This window comes from Procambarus clarkii, chromosome 14 (genome assembly GCF_040958095.1).
Source record: "Procambarus clarkii isolate CNS0578487 chromosome 14, FALCON_Pclarkii_2.0, whole genome shotgun sequence".
Lineage (NCBI taxonomy): Eukaryota > Metazoa > Arthropoda > Malacostraca > Decapoda > Cambaridae > Procambarus > Procambarus clarkii.
In genome coordinates, this window is record NC_091163.1 from 40,021,380 (window position 1) to 40,046,042 (window position 24,663).

The following is a 24,663-nucleotide window of genomic DNA, read 5'->3' on the forward strand; positions in this document are numbered from 1 at the left end:
TATGGTTGCCCTGCTTACTCTTATGCTTCTCATTCTACTCTTCGCCGTCTTGATGCTTTGCACCATACTGGGTTGCACCTCTGGTGCTTTTCGTTCGACTCCCGCCCTCAGCTTGTATGTTGACACTGGCTTCCTCTCTCTCAAGGACCGCCATGATCGCTACCTTGCGCGGTCCTCACAACTTCCTCACTCTCGCCTCTGTCGTGCTTTGAATTTTGCCCCTCCTGTAGTTCCTGTTCCTCTTCACCACCTCCCTTTTCTGTCCGGTTGTCTCGCCTGCAAAATTCACTTGCGGTTCGTATTACCAATATTTCTCATCGTGTTGTTTCGTCCTTGCCCCCGTGGAGGGTCCCCCTTCCTAGATTTTGCAAATCTCTGACGCGCATCACTAAAGCTTTAACCCTCCTACAGTTCTGAAACGCCTTTTCCTTGAACACTTTTCTTCACATTTCCGCTCCGTTTCCATCTTCACTGATGAGTCTAAGTCTGCTGACGGTGTTGGCTACTCTGTTGTTTTTCCTGACCGCACTTATATGTGTCGCCTGCCACCGGAGACTAGCATCTTCACGGCAGCACTTTATGCTATTCTCTATGCTCTTCGTTTCCTGCTTTCTCGCTGTCAATCCTCCTTTGTGGCTGTAGTTGACTCTCGCAGTGCCCTCATGGCTCTGGAGTCCTTTAATCCAGTCTATCCTGTAGTAGTCAAGATTCAACATTGGCTGTTTCATATCTCCAGTAGATTTAAGACAGTAGAGTTTTGTTGGGTTCCCAGCCATATTGGTGTCTCTTTAAATGAGCGTGCGGATGCTGCCGCTAGGGAAGCTATCCGCACTTGTCCCATCTCCCGTAAAGGTATTCCTTATTCCGACTTTTACCCTGTTGTTCATTCCTCCATCCTTGCCCGTTGGCAGAGTTGTTGGTCTTCTGTTACTGGTAACAAACTGCGTACTCTTAAGGGTAGTGTGTCTCTGTTGCCTTCCTTCTACCACGGTAACCGGCGGTGGGAAACGGCTCTGGCGAGGTTGCATATTGGCCATACACGCTTAACTCACGGACAGTTAATGGAGCGCCGCCCTGCTCCTTATTGTCCAAACTGAATTGTCTCTCTTACAGTCGTGTATATTCTTGTTGAATATCTTGACTTCCAGGACGAGCGTGTCTTGCTTTCCGACCGTCCCTCGCGGTCCCTTGTTCCTGGATAGAATTCTTGGCGAATCAGATACTTTTTATATCGTCGCCTTATGCGTTTCTGTTCTCGTATTGGCATCCTTGGTGATATTTAGCGCCCTCTGATTATTCCGCACATTTGATGGTGCTACATAGCCTTCCCGGCTTGGTGCCTTCTTGAGATAATTACTTAATTAGGATTGCTCCTTCTGGAACCCCCACTTAGCACGATTCCCCAGTCAGATTCAGTCCCATTTAGCACGACTTTTTGTTTTCTTTCCTGCAACCATTGCTTTATCAATTCTAATATTTTACCATTTATTCCATGGACCTGCAATTTATTCCATGGGCCTGCAATTTATTCCATGGGCCTGTAATTTATTCCATGGGCCTGTAATTTATCCCATGTGCCTGTAATTTATTCCATGTGCCTGTAATTTATCCCATGTGCCTGTAATTTATCCCATGTGCCTGTAATTTATCCCATGTGCCTGTAATTTATTCCATGGACCTGCAATTTATCCCATGGGCCTGTAATTTATTCCATGGGCCTGCAATTTATCCCATGTGCCTGTAATTTATCCCATGTGCCTGTAATTTACCCCATGTGCCTGTAATTTATCCCATGGGCCTGTAATTTATCCCATGTGCCTGTAATTTATCCCATGTGCCTGTAATTTATCCCATGGGCCTGTAATTTATCCCATGTGCCTGTAATTTATTCCATGGACCTGCAATTTATCCCATGGGCCTGTAATTTATTCCATGGGCCTGCAATTTATCCCATGTGCCTGTAATTTATCCCATGTGCCTGTAATTTATCCCATGTGCCTGTAATTTATCCCATGTGCCTGTAATTTATCCCATGTGCCTGTAATTTATCCCATGTGCCTGTAATTTATCCCATGTGCCTGTAATTTATCCCATGTGCCTGTAATTTATTCCATGGGCCTGTAATTTATTCCATGGGCCTGTAATTTATCCCATGTGCCTGTAATTTATTCCATGGGCCTGTAATTTATCCCATGTGCCTGTAATTTATCCCATGTGCCTGTAATTTATTCCATGGGCCTGTAATTTATCCCATGTGCCTGTAATTTATCCCATGTGCCTGTAATTTATCCCATGTGCCTGTAATTTATCTCATGTGCCTGTAATTTATCCCATGGGCCTGTAATTTATCCCATGTGCCTGTAATTTATCCCATGTGCCTGTAATTTATCTCATGTGCCTGTAATTTATCCCATGTGCCTGTAATTTATCCCATGTGCCTGTAATTTACCTCATGGGCCAGTAATACCCACGTGACTGCCTGGGTCAGTGCATACACAGCTTAGTGTGAAGGGCAACACATGAAACAGGGCGCAGGTCGGGGACAGTTAGGCAGGGTATATATCGTGACGTGTTGTAGGTAGCGCACCAAAATAAACAGAAGTAAAACAAAATAAATCAAGATAAAGTTCTTTACGGTGTGATGGTTGCAGTAGTAAACAATAATTATAAATAATTAAAGACTATACTTATAATAATAAGCATAACAAAATAATAACAAAATTGTCAGTCTCCGTGGTGTGGTGGTAAGACACTCGCCTGGCGTTCCGCGAGCGCTATGTCATGGGTTCGTATCCTGGCCGGGGAGGATTTACTGGGCGCAATTCCTTAACTGTAGCCTCTGTTTAACGCAACAGTAAAATGTGTACTTGGTTGTAACAACGATTCTTCGCGGCGGGGGATCGTATTCCAGGGACCTGCCCGAAACGCTACGCGTACTAGTGGCTCTACAACAATGTAACAACTCTTGTATATATCTCAAAAAAAAAAAAAAAAAAAAATAGTTCCTGAAAACCAAATATTTAGGTTACTTTAAAAAGAAAATCACACAAGGGGTGCAGGCGATGAGTCACAATAACGTGGCTGAAGTATGTTGACCAGACCACACACTAGAAATTGAAGGGACGACGACGTTTCGGTCCGTCCTGGACCATTCTCAAGTCGATTGAGAATGGTCCAGGACGGACATTCTCAAGTCGATCGACTTGAGAATGGTCCAGGACGGACCGAAACGTCGTCGTTCCTTCAATTTCTAGTGTGTGGTCTGGTCAACACACAAGGGGTGACTATACTGTATGTACAATATTTTCTTCACCTCGAACGTAGATCACTTTTGGAGAAATCCTCTTCCAATTAAACCAAGGTGTAAGAGCATTAGTCTGAGGGATAGGAGCCCTAAACAAGAAATTGATTGTAACAAAATTGAGCTGTTGTGGTGGTCTTAATGACCCACCAGAGGTTGATAGGACTAAAGTATACTTGCTGGTTGGTCAGTAAGGTGTTGTAGTGGTCTTAATAACCCTCCAGAGGTTGATAGGACTAAAGTATACTTGCTGGTTGGTCAGTAAGGTGTTGTGGTGGTCTTAATAACCCTCCAGAGGTTGATAGGACTAAAGTATACTTGCTGGGTGGTCAGTAAGGTGTTGTGGTGGCCTTAATAACCCTCCAGAGGTTGATAGGACTAAAGTATACTTGCTGGTTGGTCAGTAAGGTGTTGTGGTGGCCTATACACAAACAGTTTTTGGGAAATTACACAAAGCCTTTGGATTACAGCTAAAGTCAGAGCCTCCCAGTACTGTGATATGACACATTACTTAGCCACACTCATAGGTAAGAAAATTAGATTATGTAAACTTCAAAGAAAAAAACATCTGTTTTACAAAATATATTTACATCATAATGTCGGCTTCACAGAGGCCAGCTTAGTGTAGGTGTTAGTGGGCGAGGTATTTAGGTGAGTTATTGGTCCTTGAGGCCTCGTTATCCAAGGTGGTCTCTACTAGTGGTCTCAGACACAGTGATCTGATCGTCACTCATCCTGCTGGTGTAGCAGCCAGTGGTCTCTGACGCAGTGATCTGATCGTCACTCATCCTGCTGGCGTAGCAGCCAGTGGTCTCTGACGCAGTGATCTGATCGTCACTCATCCTGCTGGTGTAGCAGCCAGTGGTCTCTGACGCAGTGATCTGATCGTCACTCATCCTGCTGGCGTAGCAGCCAGTGGTCTCTGACGCAGTGATCTGATCGTCACTCATCCTGCTGGCGTAGCAGCCAGTGGTCTCTGACGCAGTGATCTGATCGTCACTCATCTTGTTGGCGTAGGATCCGGTTCTCTGGTGCTCCTTCAGAGCCTCCAGGCTCCCAGACCTGTTATCTCTCACAGTAGCCGGACTGTTCTGGTCTGAAGCAAAAGATGAGTTAAGATTCTGGCAATGTTTGCCTAGAACACTGACTCCTGTTGCCCCTGAGGTCAAGCTTACACTGGCAGCCTCGGAAACCATTTCAGAAGAGAATTGCTTTGGGGCTTGTGGTACGACACTTAAGCTTGAAACTTTTCCCTTCCAATTTTCTTTTAAGCTGGACAACTGGTCTGTTGAGGACGAGTCGTAGCATTTTTGGGTGACGCGAACTCTTGCCGGACCGCTGAGCGTTCGAGTAACAGCCTTTTGGATGCCTGAGAACGACTTTGTGGTCGACGTATCCTGTGATTTTGGTGAATCACCTTCACTTTCAGATCTACTTAGAGTTCGGGCGAGGGATTTAATGGCGCCAGAGAGCTGGCTGGGAGCCGAAGAGTCGTGGCGATTTTGGGTGACGCGAACTCCTCCGGGACCGCTGAGAGTCCGAGCGATGGACTTGAGGGTGACAGCTGACCGTTGCTTCAGGAAGCCATAGATGCCTTCGTCAGTAGTCTTGGCTCCCGCCTCCAGGTCAGTAGCGCTATATGATGATGACTGAGATATCACTTGCAACAGTCTGAATGTGGAGAGAAACACAAGCTTTATATAAACATCATAACTCCTACATTGTATAAACACCATAACTCCTCCTACATTATAAAGACCATAACTCCTCCTACAATATATAAACACAACACCAAATATAATATATAAACTCAATAACTACAAAATTATGAAAAAGTTTTAACTTTGAAAATAATTTAATTAGATCAAAGTGTTCAAAGACTATTTAATTATGAGAAAATCAAACTGAAAGATGACAATGGAAATCGCCTCAAATAGTTGACTACAATGCAAATGACAATAAAGATTGACTTTGACACAAATAACGTCGATAGTGACTTACACGACAGTGACAACAATATTGACTTCCATGAAAGTGACAAAAACGTTTACATATTCGACAGTGACAATAAAGGTTTACATACTCGACAGTGACAACAATATTGACTTACATGAAAGTGACAAAAAGGTTTACATACTCGACAGTGACAATAAAGGTTTACATACTCGACAGTGACAATAAAGGTTTACATATTCGACAGTGACAACAATAATGACTTACATGAAAGTGACCATGATGATGACGTTGAGACTGGCAGCAAAGAAGAACTGGGCAGCGGGGAAGGTGTCGACAGTGTTGTAGTAGAGAGGAGAGTAGGCGGCGTAGCCCATCATGGGCATCAGACCGTTGAGGGCCGCCATCACCGCGTTGATGCGACCTGATCAACATCAATCATCAATCACCAGTTGTGATGTAAAATGGATAAAAATGATGACCCTAAATAAATGCATATATAAACTGACTACATCTTTAGCAGAGTAGTCTACGTCCACGACAAACAATGGAGTGGACCGGGATCTATCCCACGACACGGTCGCAACAGTTTGCTATGTTTCCTTCCACCTCATGCCTATGTTCACCTAACAGATAAATGCGTAAAGAAGAGTTAGTCAACTGTCGTGGGTTGCATCTTGGAGAACGTCAGTAGAAAGAGTTTAATAAGCCTGAACACAGGCTTTACTGTTCCTGAGAACATGAATTAAAAATCCCCGGCAAGAGTTATGTTTACGATATAAATGTTGATATAATATGTAAATAAACATTAATAAAGTAATTTACTAAGAAGTATATTTATATATGGATGTTACTGGCACATATAAATAGACTGTAAGGCGGGCAAGTGTGGCGGAGTAACACACGGAAGAAGGCAGGTCAGTTGTCTCACCTTTCTCCTTGCTGCCGACCAGTTTGGTGGACATGGACTTGAAGGAGATGACCATGGCATTAGAGATAAGACCAGCCGGGGGCCCCAGCCACATGAGGAAGGCTTGAGGGGGCCCGCTGACCAGCCCATAACACACGTACTCTCCGATCATAGACAGCGTCCCCACCACCACCAGGGAAGCGTCAGTGAACGACAGCAGCCGCGTCAGGAACGGCACCAGGAACAGCGAACCTGGAGGTGGCCCCAGCCTCAGGTTAGATAAGGAACAGCAGGTATGTGAATGATAAGGAACCTTATCATTCACTTATCTCTAACTTGACACAATTATATATATGATGGGAGCATATAAGAGATAGGTCAGTAGTGGAAGACTTACCAAGAGCAGCCAGCAGGTTGCGGTAAGTGATCCAGTAGCCGTAGTAAGTAGCGTCCCAGTGAAGGGCCCGACGCAGAAACATGTACATGAAGAACCCTGAAACACAATGTAAGTCATCACTACTTTGTCACGCCACACACTTTGTCATGCCTCACACCACTTTCTATACCACAAACAAATCAACGCAACTTGGGATTGATGTTTCCACACATTCTGAGAAAAGTATCAATTTGATTCCTGCAAGAGTTAAAATGAATTATAAAATGCACTTGCCTCTGGCCATGCGTCGGATCATGTTGGCAGCCATCACAGCCATGAGGACAATCCTGTCGTTGCCTTCACGCTTCTTGAACGCTGTCTTGAAGGACTCCACAACGCGCCTCCAGTTGAAGAAGTCCACCACCATAGTTGTGACTGTCACGTCCTTCGCCTGTAAGCTGGACGCGTCCTTGATGGAGCCTTGAGCTTGAAGCTCCTTCTTGGCGAAGGGTCCGTGACTCTCCTTGATGAAGACCACGACGTAAAGAGCTGTGAGGAAGTAGGCAATCAGGACTAGGCCCAGAGCCAAGTCATAGCCGCTGTATTTGATGATCAGAGCGCCTATCAGAGTGCCAATAGGACCACCCAAGAACCACACAGAGTTGGCAGTGCTGATGCGAGACGTGCGCTGAGCTTCCTTGCTGATGTCACTGATGTAGCTGATGGTAGAGGACAGGAGGCCGGCATTAGCGCCTCCCAAGGCCTCGAGGAACGTTACAAAGTAGATCACCTCCACCGGCCAGCTGGTCTGCCAGTTGGCCAGCAGGTAGCCCCCAGCGTACAGCACGTGACCCGCCAGCGTCATCAATATTGGAATCTGTCAGAAACATCAGAGTAAGAAGTCCACCTCTGAGGCTCCTAGCAACATGGGCATGTGCCTCTCAAAATTGATCAAACAAGCCATTATAAATGTTTTTATTTTGAGTAAATAAATAATGTTAATAAATTTTCCTTAATTATGATACAACAGAGTTAGACGTCTTTGTGAAACTTTAGGCAAATAGATCTCATGAATAGAGGTCAAATAGACCTATTTGTAAACGATTATTTAACAACCAATCAGCGAGGTGTTTGACTACCAATACATCTATTACATTTTCTTCGACAATCATCATTATGTTCTAAATGTTTATACATACATAGATATGTGTGAAATAAAGCGTTTATACACATATACGTAATGCAAGCAACCATTACTAATAAATATAGACAAACTAGGAATTTACAGCTGTGGAGGAGATGGAGAGATAGCAACTTGACGTCCACAGCTGTAGAGGAGATAAATACATTAACTAGACGTCTACAGGTGTCGAGAAGAGACAGACATCAACTAACCATTCACAGGTGTAGAGGAGAGAGAGAAAGACATCAACTAGACGTCAACAGGTGTGGAGGAGAGAGAGAGAGAGAGACGTCAACAAGACGTCCACAGGTGTGGAGGAGAGAGAGAGAGAGAGACGTCAACAAGACGTCCACAGGTGTGGAGGGGAGAGAGAGACGTCAACTAGACGTCCAAAACTGACCTTCCGTCCATACTTGTCACTCCAGGCTCCCATGAAGAGGACAAAGACGAGAGGCAACACAGACAAGATGATGCTGTTGTAGAAGGTGAAGACTGAGAACTCTCGCTGGACGCGCACACTCTCCTCCGGATGAGCCGACAAGTTGGCGCATACCTGAGGGCATCACATGGTATTACCTCACACACCTGGGCATCACATGGTCATATCTCACACACCTGGGGCATCACATGGTCATATCTCACACACCTGGGGCATCCCATGGTCATATCTCACACACCTGGGGCATCCCATGGTCATATCTCACACACCTGGGGCATCACATGGTCATATCTCACACACCTGGGGGCATAACATGGTCATATCTCACACACCTGGGGCATCACATGGTCATATCTCACACACCTGGGGCATCACATGGTCATATCTCACACACCTGGGGCATCACATGGTCATATCTCACACACCTGGGGCATCACATGGCCATATCTCACACACCTGGGGGCATAACATGGTCATATCTCACACACCTGGGGCATCACATGGTCATATCTCACACACCTGGGGCATCACATGGTCATATCTCACACACCTGGGGGCATAACATGGTCATATCTCACACACCTGGGGCATAACATGGTCATATCTCACACACCTGGGGCATCACATGGTCATATCTCACACACCTGGGGGCATAACATGGTCATATCTCACACACCTGGGGCATAACATGGCCATATCTCACACACCTGGGGCATCACATGGCCATATCTCACACACCTGGGGCATCACATGGCCATATCTCACACACCTGGGGCATCACATGGCCATATCTCACACACCTGGGGCATCACATGGTCATATCTCACACACCTGGGGCATCACATGGCCATATCTCAGAGTTAGGTGTCTGGGAATCACCAGACCGCCGGTTCAAGTCACCCTATTGCCCCAAAATGATTTTCTCATTGATATATAATACCATTGTGATTTCTTTGGGATCTGAATGAGAGGAACAAGGATGGGAATACCATTACCCATAGGCCAAAGTGTCGGAGGGCTAGTCGCAAAATCTGGGTTGGCCACCAATTTGGGCTTCCACAACCTCCCAGTGAGTTGAGTAGAATTCAGGTTGGTCGACTTTTGTCCTATCGTGGCTGAGTGGGTTGAGGATACACCCTATTTGTCGCACTCTGCGTAATTCTGGCCTGCAGGTGAATGCTGCGAAGTGTCATGCGTTAATACATGTTAGTGGATGCGCATCGGAAGACATGGTTTGTCCCCACCCAGCGGGACTATCATGTCAGAGGCGATGACATTGACACTATGAGAGTGGCGGACGAGTACAAGTACTTAGGCATATTCACCGGGGCAAGAGGCTGACGCTTGTCCTATGGTTCCCTGTGTGGGGAGGGTCTAATCACCATCACCAAGGGCCCCCTCAGACCCAAACAGGGGCTACTTTGACACCACCTAATTCCCAAAATGAACCACCGGCTCGTTCTCGGACGTGTGTTTAAGACTGAGTTGACGCGGCTCAACAGGCGGTTGCGGCAGGGCGCTCGCGGCTGGCTTCGACTGCCCCATGATACCCCGAATGACTTCTTCCATGCTTACATGAAGGACGGCAGACTAGGAATTCCCGACTTTGCTGCATCAATCCGCCTACTGAAGAACAAGCGGTTCGGGGCGAGGGTTGAGTCGGAGGACCCATTGGTAATTGCAGAGGCTCTCCTGCCAGCATCCCGAGCCCGAAGACGCCTTGCCAGGAGTCTCCTCCTATGAACTTATTATCCATGTCTGGTGTTGTCAAGTCACCATACCTGCCGCTTAGGCAGCTTATTGCTTATACCTTCTGCCTTTGTTCTCTTTAATGATAGAGTGTGCACCCTTCCCTTTGTGTGCTGCTGTGCCTTATATAAGAACATAAGTACAAAAGATTCTTTTATTGTACTAACCATTAATATTTTTCATATTAGGTCCTATGAGTGAGACGTGCCAGCTAACCATTTTCATTTATTTTAGTTTGTGTTATTAGGGAACTCTATGTGTGTACCCACCTCTCCCCATGCCCAGTGCTTTGGGGGAAATAAATAAATAAATAAATAAATATATATATATATATATATATATATATATATATATATATATATATATATATATATATATATATATATATATATATATATATATATATATATATATATATATATATATATAAAGTAGTTTCAATATCTAGTTAATAGAATCGATAATATTTCCAAGTCTAAACATTAAACTGCGTTAACAAAGTCAATTGACAAGAACGTTACTTACGTGTGAGGGTAATCCCAAGTTGACGGAGCATATCTTGTTCATCTGAACATTCTCGATGAAGAGGAGCATGGCCTCTTTGCACGCTCCGTCGACGAGCATGACAGGTTCCACAGTAATGGCCCTCAGTGCCGTCATTATAGTTCCGGCCATCCTGCTGTGTTGATCTTGCTCCTCCACAGCACTCGCTAGTTACTGCTGGGTCAGCTGTCTCCCTCCACCAACACTCGCTAGTTACTGCTGGGGCAGCTGTCTCCCTCCACCAACACTCGCTAGCTACTGCTGGGTCAGCTGTCTCCCAGCCCTCCGTAGGACAAGGTAGCCCAAATGAATATTGGATCATCAATGATAACGACGCTACGATTCCTGTGACTATATACACACCGTCGCCGTGTCCACGAAGGGGAAATGGGGACGATCCCGCTGCCCCCTTCAGCCTGCCTCTGACGTAGGCTGGCAGGCATTTTCCGAGTGCCAGGTCCGAGGTACTTGCCTCACTTGCCTTAACGAGTCATGCTTAGAAGCAACTTTTTAGTGTTCAATTTGCCCTTTGATATTAAGTAATATTGTTTTTGTGGTATTTGATTATATCTAGAGAGAGACAGAAAGGCAGAGGGAGGCAGATACCCTGGAAACACAAACCGAAACTGTCTCTATTTTCCGCTTGTTACAACTTGTAATAAAGTTGTTACATCTTGGTTTAACGTGTTTATGACGTATTAGAACGTTGTTACAACTTGCTATATTGGTTGTTAAAACTGGTTAGGAGGTGTTAAAACTTGTTCGAACGTTGTACTAACGTCGTAGTTTCGGTGTGTGTTTGGCGGATAGCTAGCTCTCTGTCTAGAGAGCTAGATAAAGTGACAGAGACTCAGGCAGAGAGAGAAAGAGAGCTAGACAGAGACACAGAGCAATACAACTAGACAGAATGACAGACAGCTGGACGGAGATAAAGAGAGCTAGACAGGGAGACAGACAGCTAGACAGAGACTAACAAATTTGTCAGCTTTTCTGACCCTATGTCTCTGTTCACCGTGCAGTACGTAGGGACCTGAATGTTAGAAAGTTGTTGTGAACTGTTTTCTCGGAAGGTCAGTAGTTTGCCTCGTTATATATGCTCATACGCCCGCGCACGCGAGTGCACAGCGCTCCGGGGTCACATAGTCTACCGGGTTCGATTCCCGGTAGAGGCAGATACAAGTGGTCAGAGTTTCTATCGCCTCATGCCTCGGTTCACCTAGTATTTGTGTGTGTGTGTGAGCTAACATCTCGATCCTGCACGTACAAATAATAAGTAAATACACACACACACACACACACACACACACACACACACACACACACACACACACACACACACACACACACACACACGTAGATAGAGCCCAGTCGGCTCAGGAATCTGTCCACCAGTTGATTAACAGTTGAGAGGTGGTACCAAAGAGCCAGAGCTCAACCCCCGCATGCACAACTCGGTGAGTACACACACACACACACACACACACACTGAGCACGCGATAAACATACTCCCCATGTGACAAACCCAGGGGAGGATTGACTGGGAACTAATCCTTGACACTGTCCACCTAACAGTAGTTGTGCACTTTGTTATAAACTGATTGACGGATCGTGTTCCAGGGAAAACTGGCAGGTAAGGCTCACACTGATCTAGAGTGGCAAACTTAGAGCCAATTAACAGGATTCAAGAGGTGTCTACTCCTGTTCTCTCCTGTGGAGAGAGAGTTCTTTCAATGTTTAAACCGAAGGAAACATCACAAACATCAAAGGTGATAAATATATTGTTTAAATGTCATTATTTATACAACACAATTTGATCCATTTACAAACATCAAGGACAACATAGACAGAAAATATTTAGAAGCAAATAGAAGAAAATAATGAGAAATATGTTGTTTGGCAACTTGTGGATCAGAGCTTAGAGTTGACCTTTAGGGCACGTGGTGGTCAGCACGTCAGCACGTGGGAGGAGCAGGGGCACCTCCACGTGATCACTCTCGGGGCCTCTATAAAGTCAACGAGGTCGGCACCTCCAACTGCACTTCAAGCCCAGCACTCCTCTGGTCTACAGGCGAGACCAGCGATCACCTTGTTGTTACTGCTGACCCAGCAGTAGCTAGTGAGTGTTGGTGGAGGGAGACAGCTGACCCAGCAGTAACTAGCGAGTGTTGGTGGAGGGAGACAGCTGACCCAGCAGTAACTAGTGAGTGTTGGTGGAGGGAGACAGCTGCCCCAGCAGTAACTAGCGAGTGTTGGTGGAGGGAGACAGCTGCCCCAATAGTAACTAGCGAGTGTTGGTGGAGGGAGACAGCTGACCCAGCAGTAACTAGCGAGTGTTGGTGGAGGGAGACAGCTGCCCCAGCAGTAACTAGCGAGTGTTGGTGGAGGGAGACAGCTGACCCAGCAGTAACTAGCGAGTGTTGGTGGAGGGAGACAGCTGACCCAGCAGTAACTAGCGAGTGTTGGTGGAGGGAGACAGCTGCCCCAGTAGTAACTAGCGAGTGTTGGTGGAGGGAGACAGCTGCCCCAGCAGTAACTAGTGAGTGTTGGTGGAGGGAGACAGCTGCCCCAGCAGTAACTAGTGAGTGTTGGTGGAGGGAGACAGCTGACCCAGCAGTAACTAGTGAGTGTTGGTGGAGGGAGACAGCTGCCCCAGCAGTAACTAGTGAGTGCTGTGGAGGAGCAAGACCAACACAGCAGGATGGCCGGAACTATAATGACGGCACTGAGGGCCATTACTGTGGAACCTGTCATGCTCGTCGACGGAGCGTGCAAAGAGGCCATGCTCCTCTTCATCGAGAATGTTCAGATGAACAAGATATGCTCCGTCAACTTGGGATTACCCTCACACGTAAGTAAAGTCGTTATAAATTGACTTTGTTAACGCAGTTAAATTTTTAGACTTGGAAATATTATTGAAAACACTTACTAGATATGACCATGTTATGCCCCAGGTGTGTAAGATAATACCATGTGATGCCCCAGGTGTGTAAGATAATACCATGTGATGCCCCAGGTGTGTGAGATAATACCATGTGATGCCCCAGGTGTGTAAGATAATACCATGTGATGCCCCAGGTGTGTGAGATAATACCATGTGATGCCCCAGGTGTGTGAGATAATACCATTTGATGCCCCAGGTGTGTGAGATATGACCATGTGATGCCCCAGGTGTGTGAGATAATACCATTTGATGCCCCAGGTGTGTGAGATATGACCATGTGATGCCCCAGGTGTGTGAGATAATACTATGTGATGCTCCAGGTGTGTGAGATATGACCATGTGATGCCCCAGGTGTGTGAGATAATACACTGTGATGCCCCAGGTGTGTGAGATATATCCATGTGATGCCCCAGGTGTGTGATATATGACCATGTTATGCCCCAGGTGTGTAAGATAATACCATGTGATGCCCCAGGTGTGTGATATATGACCATGTTATGCCCCAGGTGTGTGAGATATAACCATGTGATGCCCCAGGTGTGTGAGGTAATACCATGTGATGCCCTCAGGTATGCGCCAACTTGTCGGCTCATCCGGAGGAGAGTGTGCGCGTCCAGCGAGAGTTCTCAGTCTTCACCTTCTACAACAGCATCATCTTGTCTGTGTTGCCTCTCGTCTTTGTCCTCTTCATGGGAGCCTGGAGTGACAAGTATGGACGGAAGGTCAGTTTTGGACGTCTAGTTGACGTCCCTCTCTCTCCTCCACACCTGTGGACGTCTTGTTGACGTCTCTCTCTCTCTCCTCCACACCTGTGGACGTCTAGTTGACGTCTCTCTCTCTCTCTCCTCCACACCTATGAACATCTTGTTGACGTCTCCTCCACACCTGTGGACGTCTTGTTGACGTCTCTCTCTCTCTCTCCTCTACACCTGTGGACGTCATGTTGATGTCTCTCCCTCTCTCCCTCTCTCTCCATCACATCTGTGTACGTATGGTCGATGTCTCTCCATGTCCTCCACAGCTGTGAATGCCTACTTTTTTTTTATCTTCTTCTTGAGAATAGGTGCAGTTTGCATGAAGGGTTTACCATCTCGATGACTGCACCAGGACAGATGTTGGGAGACAGACGCGTTGACGTTGAGGAGGATTAGAATGCCAAAAGCACTAGTCGCGTCGTGCCGTAGGGAGAGGAGCGGCGACTAAAACAGAAGTAGTTGGTAGAGTGAGACTTGCCACACGGTAGGGCGGGATGTCGAGTTTATGGCGGCAGCTGATCCATGGCGTACTGTTGTGCGCAAGACGTCTACTAAATTTTTCGTGGAAACTTGTATATCAGAAAACGCAAGCAGTAAGCTTCCCAAATCATCAACGTGTCAAAAGACACCCGGCCACCAGGCGGCGCCTTTGGGTGAGACATCCTATATCTTGAGATGAGATCTATCTTGATATGATTTCGGGGCTTTTAGTGTCCCCGTGGCCCGGTCCTCGACCAGGCCACCACCCCCAGGAAGCAGCCCGTGTCAGCTGACTAACCCCCAGGTACCTATTTTACCGTTTGGACGGAAGGTCCAAGGGTCCTATCCGGCACCCTATAAACCAACTCCTTCACCCGCGACACCCAGACAGTGGACGAGCACCACGGGATCGGAAGCATCCTGGCATCCCGATAAGGGCCGAACACCCGACCCTTACTGGACACGACCCCGGCTGCTGGGACAAGGCTTCCCCCAGACCGGGGCAACGAAGGAGGGGGAACCGCAGGGGATGCAGGCGCGGCATCCACCCCGCCACTGGGCACAGGAGCCGAGGCCCCTCCCCCCCTCGCTGATTGTGAAGTCGAAAACCTCGAAAATTGTCAGGTCAAGCACCTCACTGATTGGCTGTTATCAAAGCCTTAAACAATCGTTTACAACTAATATATTCATGAGATCTATTTGTATTAAGTTTCACAAAGACGTATAATTCTGTTGTATCATAATTAAGGGAAATTTATTAACATTATTTATATACTCAAAATAAAAACATTTATAATAGCTTGTTTGATCAATTTTGAGAGGCACATGCCCATGTTGCTAGGAGCCTCAGAGGTGGACTTCTTACTCTGATGTTTCTGACAGATTCCAATATTAATGACGCTGGCGGGTCACGTGCTGTACGCTGGGGGCTACCTGCTGGCCAACTGGCAGACCAGCTGGCCGGTGGAGGTGATCTACTTTGTAACGTTCCTCGAGGCCTTGGGAGGCGCTAATGCCGGCCTCCTGTCCTCTACCATCAGCTACATCAGTGACATCAGCAAGGAAGCTCAGCGCACGTCTCGCATCAGCACTGCCAACTCTGTGTGGTTCTTGGGTGGTCCTATTGGCACTCTGATTGGCGCTCTGATCATCAAATACAGCGGCTATGACTTGGCTCTGGGCCTCGTCCTGATTGCCTACTTCCTCACAGCTCTTTACGTCGTGGTCTTCATCAAGGAGAGTCACGGACCCTTCGCCAAGAAGGAGCTTCAAGCTCAAGGCTCCATCAAGGACGCGTCCAGCTTACAGGCGAAGGACGTGACAGTCACAACTATGGTGGTGGACTTCTTCAACTGGAGGCGCGTTGTGGAGTCCTTCAAGACAGCGTTCAAGAAGCGTGAAGGCAACGACAGGATTGTCCTCATGGCTGTGATGGCTGCCAACATGATCCGACGCATGGCCAGAGGCAAGTGCATTTTATATTTCATTTTAACTCTTGCAGGAATCAAATTGATACTTTTCTCAGAATGTGAGGAGACATCAATCCCAAGTTGCGTTGATTTGTTTGTGGTATAGAAAGTGGTGTGTGGCGTGACAAGGTGTGTGGCGTGACAAGGTGTGTGGCGTGACAAGGTGTGTGGCGTGACAAGGTGTGTGGCGTGACAAGGTGTGTGGCGTGACAAAGTGTGTGGCGTGACAAGGTGTGCGGCGTGACAAGGTGTGTGGCGTGACAAGGTGTGTGGCGTGACAAGGTGTGTGGCGTGACAAGGTGTGTGGCGTGACAAGGTGTGTGGCGTGACAAGGTGTGTGGCGTGACAAGGTGTGTGGCGTGACAAGGTGTGTGGCGTGACAAGGTGTGTGGCGTGACAAGGTGTGTGGCGTGACAAAGTGTGCGGCGTGACAAGGTGTGTGGCGTGACAAGGTGTGTGGCGTGACAAGGTGTGTGGCGTGACAAGGTGTGTGGCGTGACAAGGTGTGTGGCGTGACAAGGTGTGTGGCGTGACAAAGTGTGTGGCGTGACAAGGTGTGTGGCGTGACAAGGTGTGTGGCGTGACAAGGTGTGTGGCGTGACAAAGTGTGTGGCGTGACAAGGTGTGTGGCGTGACAAAGTGTGTGGCGTGACAAGGTGTGTGGCGTGACAAGGTGTGTGGCGTGACAAAGTGTGTGGCGGGACAAGGTGTGTGGCGTGACAAGGTGTGTGGCGTGACAAGGTGTGTGGCGTGACAAAGTGTGTGGCGTGACAAGGTGTGTGGCGTGACAAGGTGTGTGGCGGGACAAGGTGTGTGGCGTGACAAGGTGTGTGGCGTGACAAAGTGTGTGGCGTGACAAGGTGTGTGGCGTGACAAAGTGTGTGGCATGACAAGGTGTGTGGCGTGACAAGGTGTGTGGCGTGACAAGGTGTGTGGCGTGACAAAGTGTGCGGCGTGACAAGGTGTGTGGCGTGACAAAGTGTGCGGCGTGACAAGGTGTGTGGCGTGACAAGGTGTGTGGCGTGACAAGGTGTGAGGCGTGACAAGGTGTGCGGCGTGACAAAGTGTGTGGCGTGACAAAGTGTGTGGCGTGACAAGGTGTGAGGCGTGACAAGGTGTGTGGCGTGACAAGGTGTGTGGCGTGACAAGGTGTGTGGCGTGACAAGGTGTGTGGCGTGACAAGGTGTGTGGCGTGACAAGGTGTGTGGCGTGACAAGGTGTGAGGCGTGACAAGGTGTGTGGCGTGACAAAGTGTGTGGCGTGACAAAGTGTGTAGAATGACAAAGCGTGATGCTTGACAAAGTGTGTCGAGGCAGTTTGTATGTTGTGACAAAGTTATTGCATGACAAAGGATGTCGTGACAAACTGTGAGGCGTGAAAAAGTGTGTGGCGACAAATTTGAGGCATGACAAAGAGTGTGGCGTGACAAAGTTTGAGGTGGTGAGAAAGCTTGAGGCACGACAAACTGTGAGGCGTGACAAAGTTTCAGGCATGACAAAGTTTGAGGCATGACAAAGTGTGTGACGTGACAAAGTTTGAGGCATAACAAAGTGTTTGGCATGACAAACTGTGTGGCGGGACAAAGTGTGAGGCATGACAAAGTGTGAGGCATGACAAAGTGTGTAGCGTGACAAAGTATGAGGCATGACAAAGTTTGAGGCATGACAAAGTTTGAGGCATGACAAAGTTTGAGGCATGACAAAGTTTGAGGCATGACAAAGTGTGTGGCGTGACAAAGTTTGAGTCATAACAAAGTGTGTGGCGTGACAAAGTGTGTAGCAGGACAAAGTGTGAGGCATGACAAAGTTTGATGCGTGACATAGTGTGTGGCATGATGAAGTTTGAGGCATGACAAAGTTTGAGGCATGACAATGTTTGAGGCGTGACAAAGTTTGAGTCATAACAAAGTGTGTAGCAGGACAAAGTTTGAGGCATGACAAAGTGTGTGGCGGGACAAAGTTTGAGGCGTGACAAAGTTTGAGGCATGACAAAGTGTGTGGCAGGACAAAGTTTGAGGCGTGACAAAGTGTGAGGCATGACAAAGTGTGTAGCGTGACAAAGTATGAGGCATGACAAAGTGTGTAGCGTGACAAAGTATGAGGCATGACAAAGTTTGAGGCATGACAAAGTTTGAGGCATGACAAAGTTTGAGGCATGACAAAGTTTGAGGCATGACAAAGTTTGAGGCATGACAAAGTGTGAGGCGTGACAAAGTGTGAGGCATGACAAAGTATGAGGCATGACAAAGTGTGAGACATGACAAAGTATGAGGCATGACAAAGTATGAGGCATGACAAAGTGTGAGGCATGACAAAGTATGAGGCATGACAAAGTGTGAGGCATGACAAAGTGTGAGGCATGACAAAGTGTGAGGCATGACAAAGTGTGAGGCATGACAAAGTATGAGGCATGACAAAGTGTGAGACATGACAAAGTATGAGGCATGACAAAGTGTGAGGCATGACAAAGTTTGAGGCATGACAAAGTTTGAGGCGTGAGAAAGTGTGTGGCTTGACAAGGTGCTTTGCATGACAAAGTGTGTTGCGTGACAAAGTGTGTGGCGTGACAAAGTGTGTGGTGTGACAAGGTGTGTGGCGTGACAAAGTGTGCGGTGTGGTAACGTATGAGGCGTGACAAAGTGGTGATGACTTACATTGTGTTTCAGGGTTCTTCATGTACATGTTTGTGCGTCGGGCCCTTCACTGGGACGCTACTTACTACGGCTACTGGATCACTTACCGCAACCTGCTGGCTGCTCTTGGTAAGTCTTCCACTACTGACCTGTCTCTTATATGCTCCCATCATATATATAATTGTGTCAAGTTAGAGATAAGTGAATGATAAGGTTCCTTATCATTCACATACCTGCTGTTCCTTATCTAACCTGAGGTTCGGGCCACCTCCAGGTTCGCTGTTCCTGGTGCCGTTCCTGACGCGGCTGCTGTCGTTCACTGACGCTTCCCTGGTGGTGGTGGGGACGCTGTCTATGATCGGAGAGTACGTGTGTTATGGGCTGGTCAGCGGGCCCCCTCAAGCCTTCCTCATGTGGCTGGGGCCCCCGGCTGGTCTTATCTCTAATGCAATGGTCATCTCCTTCAAGTCCATGTCCACCAAACTGGTCGGCAGCAAGGAGAAAGGTGAGGCAACTGACCTGCCTTCTTCCGTGTATTACTCCGCCACACTTGCCCGCCTTACAGTCTATTTATATGTGCCAGTAACATCCATGTATAAATATACTTCTTAGTAAATTATTAATGTTTATTTACATATTATATCAACGTTTATATCGTAAACATAACTCTTGCCGGGGAGTTTTAATTCATATTCTCAGGAACAGTAAAGCCTGTGTTCAGGCTTATCAAACTCTTACTACTGACGTTCTCCAAGATGCAACCCACGACAGTTGACTAACTCTTCTTTACGCATTTATCTGTTAGGTGAACATAGGCATGAGGTGGAAGGAAACATAGCAAACTGTTGCGACCGTGTCGTGGGATAGATCCCGGTCCACTCCATTGTTTGTCGTGGACGTAGACTACTGTGCTAAAGATGTAGTCAGTTTATATATGCATTTATTTTGGGTCATCATTTTTATCCATTTTACATCCCAACTGGTGATTGATGATTGATGTTGATCAGGTCGCATCAACGCGGTGATGGCGGCCCTCAACGGACTGATGCCCATGATGGGCTACGCCGTCTACTCTCCTCTCTACTACAACACTGTCGACACGTTCCCCGCTGCCCAGTTCTTCTTTGCTGCCAGTCTCAACGTCATCATCATGGTCACTTTCATGTAAGTCAATATTGTTGTCACTGTCGAGTATGTAAACCTTTTTGTCACTTTCATGTAAGTCAATATTGTTGTCACTGTCGAGTATGTAAACCTTTTTGTCACTGTCGAGTATGTAAACCTTTATTGTCACTCTCGAGTATGTAAACCTTTATTGTCACTGTCGAGTATGTAAACCTTTATTGTCACTGTCGAGTATGTAAACCTTTTTGTCACTTTCATGGAAGTCAATATTGTTTTCACTGTCGAGTAAGTCACTATCGACGTTACTTTTGTCTAAGTCGATCTTTATTGTCACTTGCATTGTAGTCAACGATTTGAGGCGATTTCCATAGTCAACTTTCAGTTTGATTTTCTCATAATTAAATAGTCTTTGAACACTTTGATCTAATTAAATTATTTTCAAAGTTAAAACTTTTCCATAATTTTGTAGTTATTGAGTTTATATATTATATTTGGTGTTGTGTTTATATTGTAGGTGGCATTGGGTTTATATATTAGGTGGTGTTGTGTTTATATATTGTAGGAGGAGTTATGGTCTTTATAATGTAGGAGGAGTTATGGTGTTTATACAATGTAGGAGGAGTTATGATGTTTATATAAAGCTTGTGTTTCTTCCCACATTCAGACTGTTGCAAGTGATATCTCAGTCATCATCATATAGCGCTACTGACCTGGAGGCGGGAGCCAAGACTACTGACGAAGGCATCTATGGCTTCCTGAAGCAACGGTCAGCTGTCACCCTCAAGTCCATCGCTCGGACTCTCAGCGGTCCCGGAGGAGTTCGCGTCACCCAAAAACGCCACGACTCTTCGGCTCCCAGCCAGCTCTCTGGCGCCATTAAATCCCTCGCCCGAACTCTAAGTAGATCTGGAAATGAAGGTGATTCACCAAAATCACAGGATACGTCGACCACCAAGCAGTTTTCAGGCATCCAAAAGGCTGTTACTCGAACGCTCAGCGGTCCGGCAAGAGTTCGCGTCACCCAAAAAAAAATAGATTTGCCCCTAACTGACCAGTCGACTGGTATGAAGCGAAAGCCGAAAGGAAAACTTTCAAGATTGAGTTCCTTACCTCAAGGCAGAACCAAAAACTTCTGAGGAATCTTTACAAAAAAACTGCTACTGTAAGCTTGACCTCAGGGGCAACAGGAGTCAGTGTTCTTGGCAAACATTGTCAGAATCTTAACTCAACTTTTGCCTCAGACCAGAACAGTCCGGCTACTGTGAGAGCCAAGAGGCCGAGGAGCCTGGAGGCTGGGATGGAACATCAGAGAACCGGATGCTGTGCCAGCAGGATGAGTGACTATCAGATCGCTGCGTCAGAGGCCACTCACTGCTACGCCAGCAGGATGAGTGACGATCAGATCACTGCGTCAGAGACCACTGGCTGCTACACCAGCAGGATGAGTGACTATCAGATCACTGCGTTAGAGACCACTGGCTGCTACACCAGCAGGATCAGTGACGATCAGATCACTGCGTCAGAGACCACTGGCTGCTACGCCAGCAGGATGAGTGACGATCAGATCACTGCGTCAGAGACCACTGGCTGCTACGCCAGCAGGATGAGTTACGATCAGATCACTGAGTCAGAGACCACTGGCTGCTACACCAACAGGATGAGTGACGATCAGGTCACTGAGTCAGAGACCACTGGCTGCTACACCAACAGGATGAGTGACGATCAGGTCACTGAGTCAGAGACCACTGGCTGCTACGCCAGCAGGATGAGTGACGATCAGGTCACTGCGTCAGAGACCACTGGCTGCTACACCAGCAGGATGAGTTACGATCAGATCACTGAGTCAGAGACCACTGGCTGCTACGCCAGCAGGATGAGTGACGATCAGATCACTGCGTCAGAGACCACTGGCTGCTACACCAGCAGGATGAGTGACGATCAGGTCACTGAGTCAGAGACCACTGGCTGCTACACCAACAGGATGAGTGACGATCAGATCACTGAGTCAGAGACCACTGGCTGCTACACCAACAGGATGAGTGACGATCAGATCACTGAGTCAGAGACCACTGGATGCTACACCAGCAGGATGAGTGACGATCAGGTCACTGAGTCAGAGACCACTGGCTGCTACACCAACAGGATGAGTGACGATCAGATCACTGAGTCAGAGACCACTAGTAGAGACCACCTTGGATAACGAGGCCTCAAGGACCAATAACTCATCATAAATACCTCGCCCACTAACACCTACACTAAGCTGGCCTCTGTGAGGCCGACATTATTAAATATATCTTAAACATATCTCATTATTTTATTGAAATATTCCAAATGTAAATATTGTACCTTTGTGAGGTTTAATGAACGCTTGCATCTATACATATAAGAGAGAGAGAGCGAATGTGTCTGTCTGTTTGTGTGGCCAAAGTTCGAGGTCAGACGTTTGGCGTCATCCAAATTTGCAGGGGGAAGAGTCTTGGGTACGGAACGGACATAGGCTGGTCGGGGTAGGCCCGATCTAAACGCTTTAAGAAATATTAGCAATTATAGATACCCCTCCCCTCCTCCCTTTCAAACTTGACTCCATGAAAAAAAAAAAAAAAAGATTTTCAAGGAATCAAGGCTGAAATACACTGTGTGATTTCCATAGAGTTTTAGTAATCATGATAATATCCACGATATCCATACAGTTGTTTCAGTGCTCTTTACAATAATATTTTTGTGAGAAGTGGAAAAGGGGCGAGGAGAGGGTAAGGGGAGGAAAAGTTTCAACACAAAGAGGGGAAGACCATCGCCGATGATGATGAGGGGACTGAAGACAGGGTGAAAAGTTGTAAACATAAGGGAAAGGTGGAGGGGAATAGATAGATAGATCGGAAAACATACAGAGATATAAAGTTATAGATAGATAGATAAATAGAGATGGATATATAAATAAAGATAGATAGATAGAGTGACATATAAACAGAGATAGCGAGATATAGGAATATATATGTCTCCTAGAGATAGGAAATTTGTTACAATGCCAAACTTTTACTCGCTGTTAACATTTTTAATTATTAAAGCGATTCATTTCATCAAATTTCCTTTGTGGAACTACAAGCCATAATAGCTGAGTGAAACACAGAACACTCAGAGACATATTACCCATAGAGATTGATTGATTGATGAAGATTAAGCCACCCAAAAGGTGGCACGGGCATGAACAGCCCGTAAGTGGTGGCCCTTTTGAGCCATTACCAGTACCATTAGCTGATACTGGAGATCTGTGGAGGTGCGACTGCACCCTGCGTGACGGGAGATGTCTCCCGTGACCCATAGAGGAAGTCCTGTGATTACCCATAACAACATTTGTGGGTCCTGTTTAATACTTGAGAGGTCCAGTACCCTGTGATCTGCGATCCTGTGTGGCCAATGCCCTGGGCACGTCAGGGTTGACAACGGTTATGGAAAATTTAATTAACATTTGCTAACGTTTGTAGTGTTTGATCAACGTTAGTTAACGTGTGATCAACGTTTTTAATTTTCAACGTTGAACAGGTCATTTGCTAACATTTGTCCTAGGAGTTTTGTTTCATTCTTTAAGACTGGTGACCAAACCACAACTCAGAAGATGGAGACGCGACGACGTTTCGGTCCGTCGTGGATCATTATCAAGTCGTCTCTTGACTTGATGATGGGCCACGACGGACCGAATCGTCGTACGTCGTCTCATCTTCATATGTGAGGTTTGGTCATTATATCTTAAGCCTCGCTATCGTGACTCATCGTCTGCAAACTCTGGGAAAATATAACACTTTAGATATCGTGTTTGTGCTCACAGAGACAAGATGAGTCTCTGTGTCTCATGAGTCATGAGACATAAGATGAGTCTTACCTAACAGAACACCAGAGGATCGAACGTGTCATGGTTCCTTAAGGCTTAAGGTCCAGCCTCTGTGGTTTCTGAGCCATGAATCAATCTTTCGCTCAAAGTAACGTCACTATTAAGACTGTTTGTCCCTTCAGACATGATCTTACCATTTTCTATGGTATTCATACTAACGGAAGGAGCCCAGAGGAGAACAATTCAATCTTTTATTTGCAACGCTAATTAGTTGTTTACAAGTTTCTTGCTCAATCTTATTCAAATGTATAAATTCTTGGGATGTTATTGATTTTTGACACTTCTTGTGTAATTTCTGCTCATTAATTTGCTTATTGTTTAAGACCACTGTAACGTCTGAATTAAAACCTAGTGTATTTCTTTTCTATTGTCCTGTTTTTCCAATCGGTAGAGGTTTCGAAGATTTCCCCTCGCGTGAAAAACCCAGTTTTTAAACAAAAAAAACTTGTTTTTCCCGTCGCAGACGTGGCAGCTATATAGTATGTATATATAACAAAAAAAACTCGGATGTGCATGGAACATTGTGTGAAAATTTCAAAGCAATCGGCAAAGAACTTTCGGAGATTAGCGATTTTGAACAAACGAACAATTACAATGTTATTTATATAGACTAGCTGTACCCGGCCACGCGTTGCTGTGGAGCGTTGCTGAGCCACAGCAACCTTCCCGTCCCCTCGTCCTCCCCACCATTTTCCCCTCCCCCCTCCACCGCACCCTCATCCTCCCAACCATTCCTCATTTCCCCCATCCCGTCGACCTCCTCACCATCCCTCACTCCTCTGTTGCCCTTTTCTTTCCACCATTCTCCATCCCCCTGTCCCCTCATTCCCACCATCCCCACCTCCCCCGTCCCCTCGTCCTCCCCACCATCCCTCACTCCCCCGTCCCCTCGTCCTCCCCACCATCCCTCACTCCCCCGTC

The 24,663-nt window shown here is 46.7% G+C and overlaps 2 protein-coding genes across 2 annotated transcripts; one reads left to right on the top strand and one right to left on the bottom strand.

The window, feature by feature from the left end:
- Positions 1-3,796: 3,796 nt before the first annotated feature.
- On the bottom strand, positions 3,797-10,756 carry LOC123770875 (solute carrier family 46 member 2). The gene is made up of 7 exons (XM_069324522.1): positions 10,437-10,756; positions 8,124-8,276; positions 6,835-7,417; positions 6,562-6,657; positions 6,186-6,416; positions 5,522-5,678; positions 3,797-4,972 (listed from the first exon to the last, which is right to left on the bottom strand). Exons 1-7 carry the CDS (start codon positions 10,584-10,586, stop codon positions 3,979-3,981), a joined length of 2,364 nt encoding a protein of 787 aa, XP_069180623.1. The 5' UTR covers positions 10,587-10,756; the 3' UTR covers positions 3,797-3,978.
- Positions 10,757-12,497: 1,741 nt separating this feature from the next.
- LOC123751012 (proton-coupled folate transporter) lies at positions 12,498-22,160 on the top strand. Its single transcript, XM_069324523.1, has 7 exons — positions 12,498-13,302; positions 13,965-14,117; positions 15,513-16,095; positions 18,765-18,860; positions 19,006-19,236; positions 19,739-19,895; positions 20,521-22,160. Exons 1-7 carry the CDS (start codon positions 13,153-13,155, stop codon positions 20,990-20,992), a joined length of 1,842 nt encoding a protein of 613 aa, XP_069180624.1. The 5' UTR covers positions 12,498-13,152; the 3' UTR covers positions 20,993-22,160.
- The last annotated feature ends 2,503 nt before the right edge of the window (positions 22,161-24,663 follow it).

What these genes read in the sequence shown, in the direction of transcription:
- LOC123751012 (XM_069324523.1), top strand. Translation starts at nt 13,153, where the DNA reads ATGGCCGGAACTATAATGACGGCACTGAGGGCCATTACTGTGGAACCT. An exon ending in GATCCGACGCATGGCCAGAG is followed by an intron (nt 16,096 to 18,764) that starts GCAAGTGCATTT and finishes ATTGTGTTTCAG; the next exon opens with GGTTCTTCATGTACATGTTT. An exon ending in ATCATCATGGTCACTTTCAT is followed by an intron (nt 19,896 to 20,520) that starts GTAAGTCAATAT and finishes TCCCACATTCAG; the next exon opens with ACTGTTGCAAGTGATATCTC.
- LOC123770875 (XM_069324522.1), bottom strand. Translation starts at nt 10,586, where the DNA reads ATGGCCGGAACTATAATGACGGCACTGAGGGCCATTACTGTGGAACCT. An exon ending in ACTTGGGATTACCCTCACAC is followed by an intron (nt 8,277 to 10,436) that starts GTAAGTAACGTT and finishes TGATGCCCTCAG; the next exon opens with GTATGCGCCAACTTGTCGGC. An exon ending in ATCATCATGGTCACTTTCAT is followed by an intron (nt 4,973 to 5,521) that starts GTAAGTCATTAT and finishes CTCCACATTCAG; the next exon opens with ACTGTTGCAAGTGATATCTC.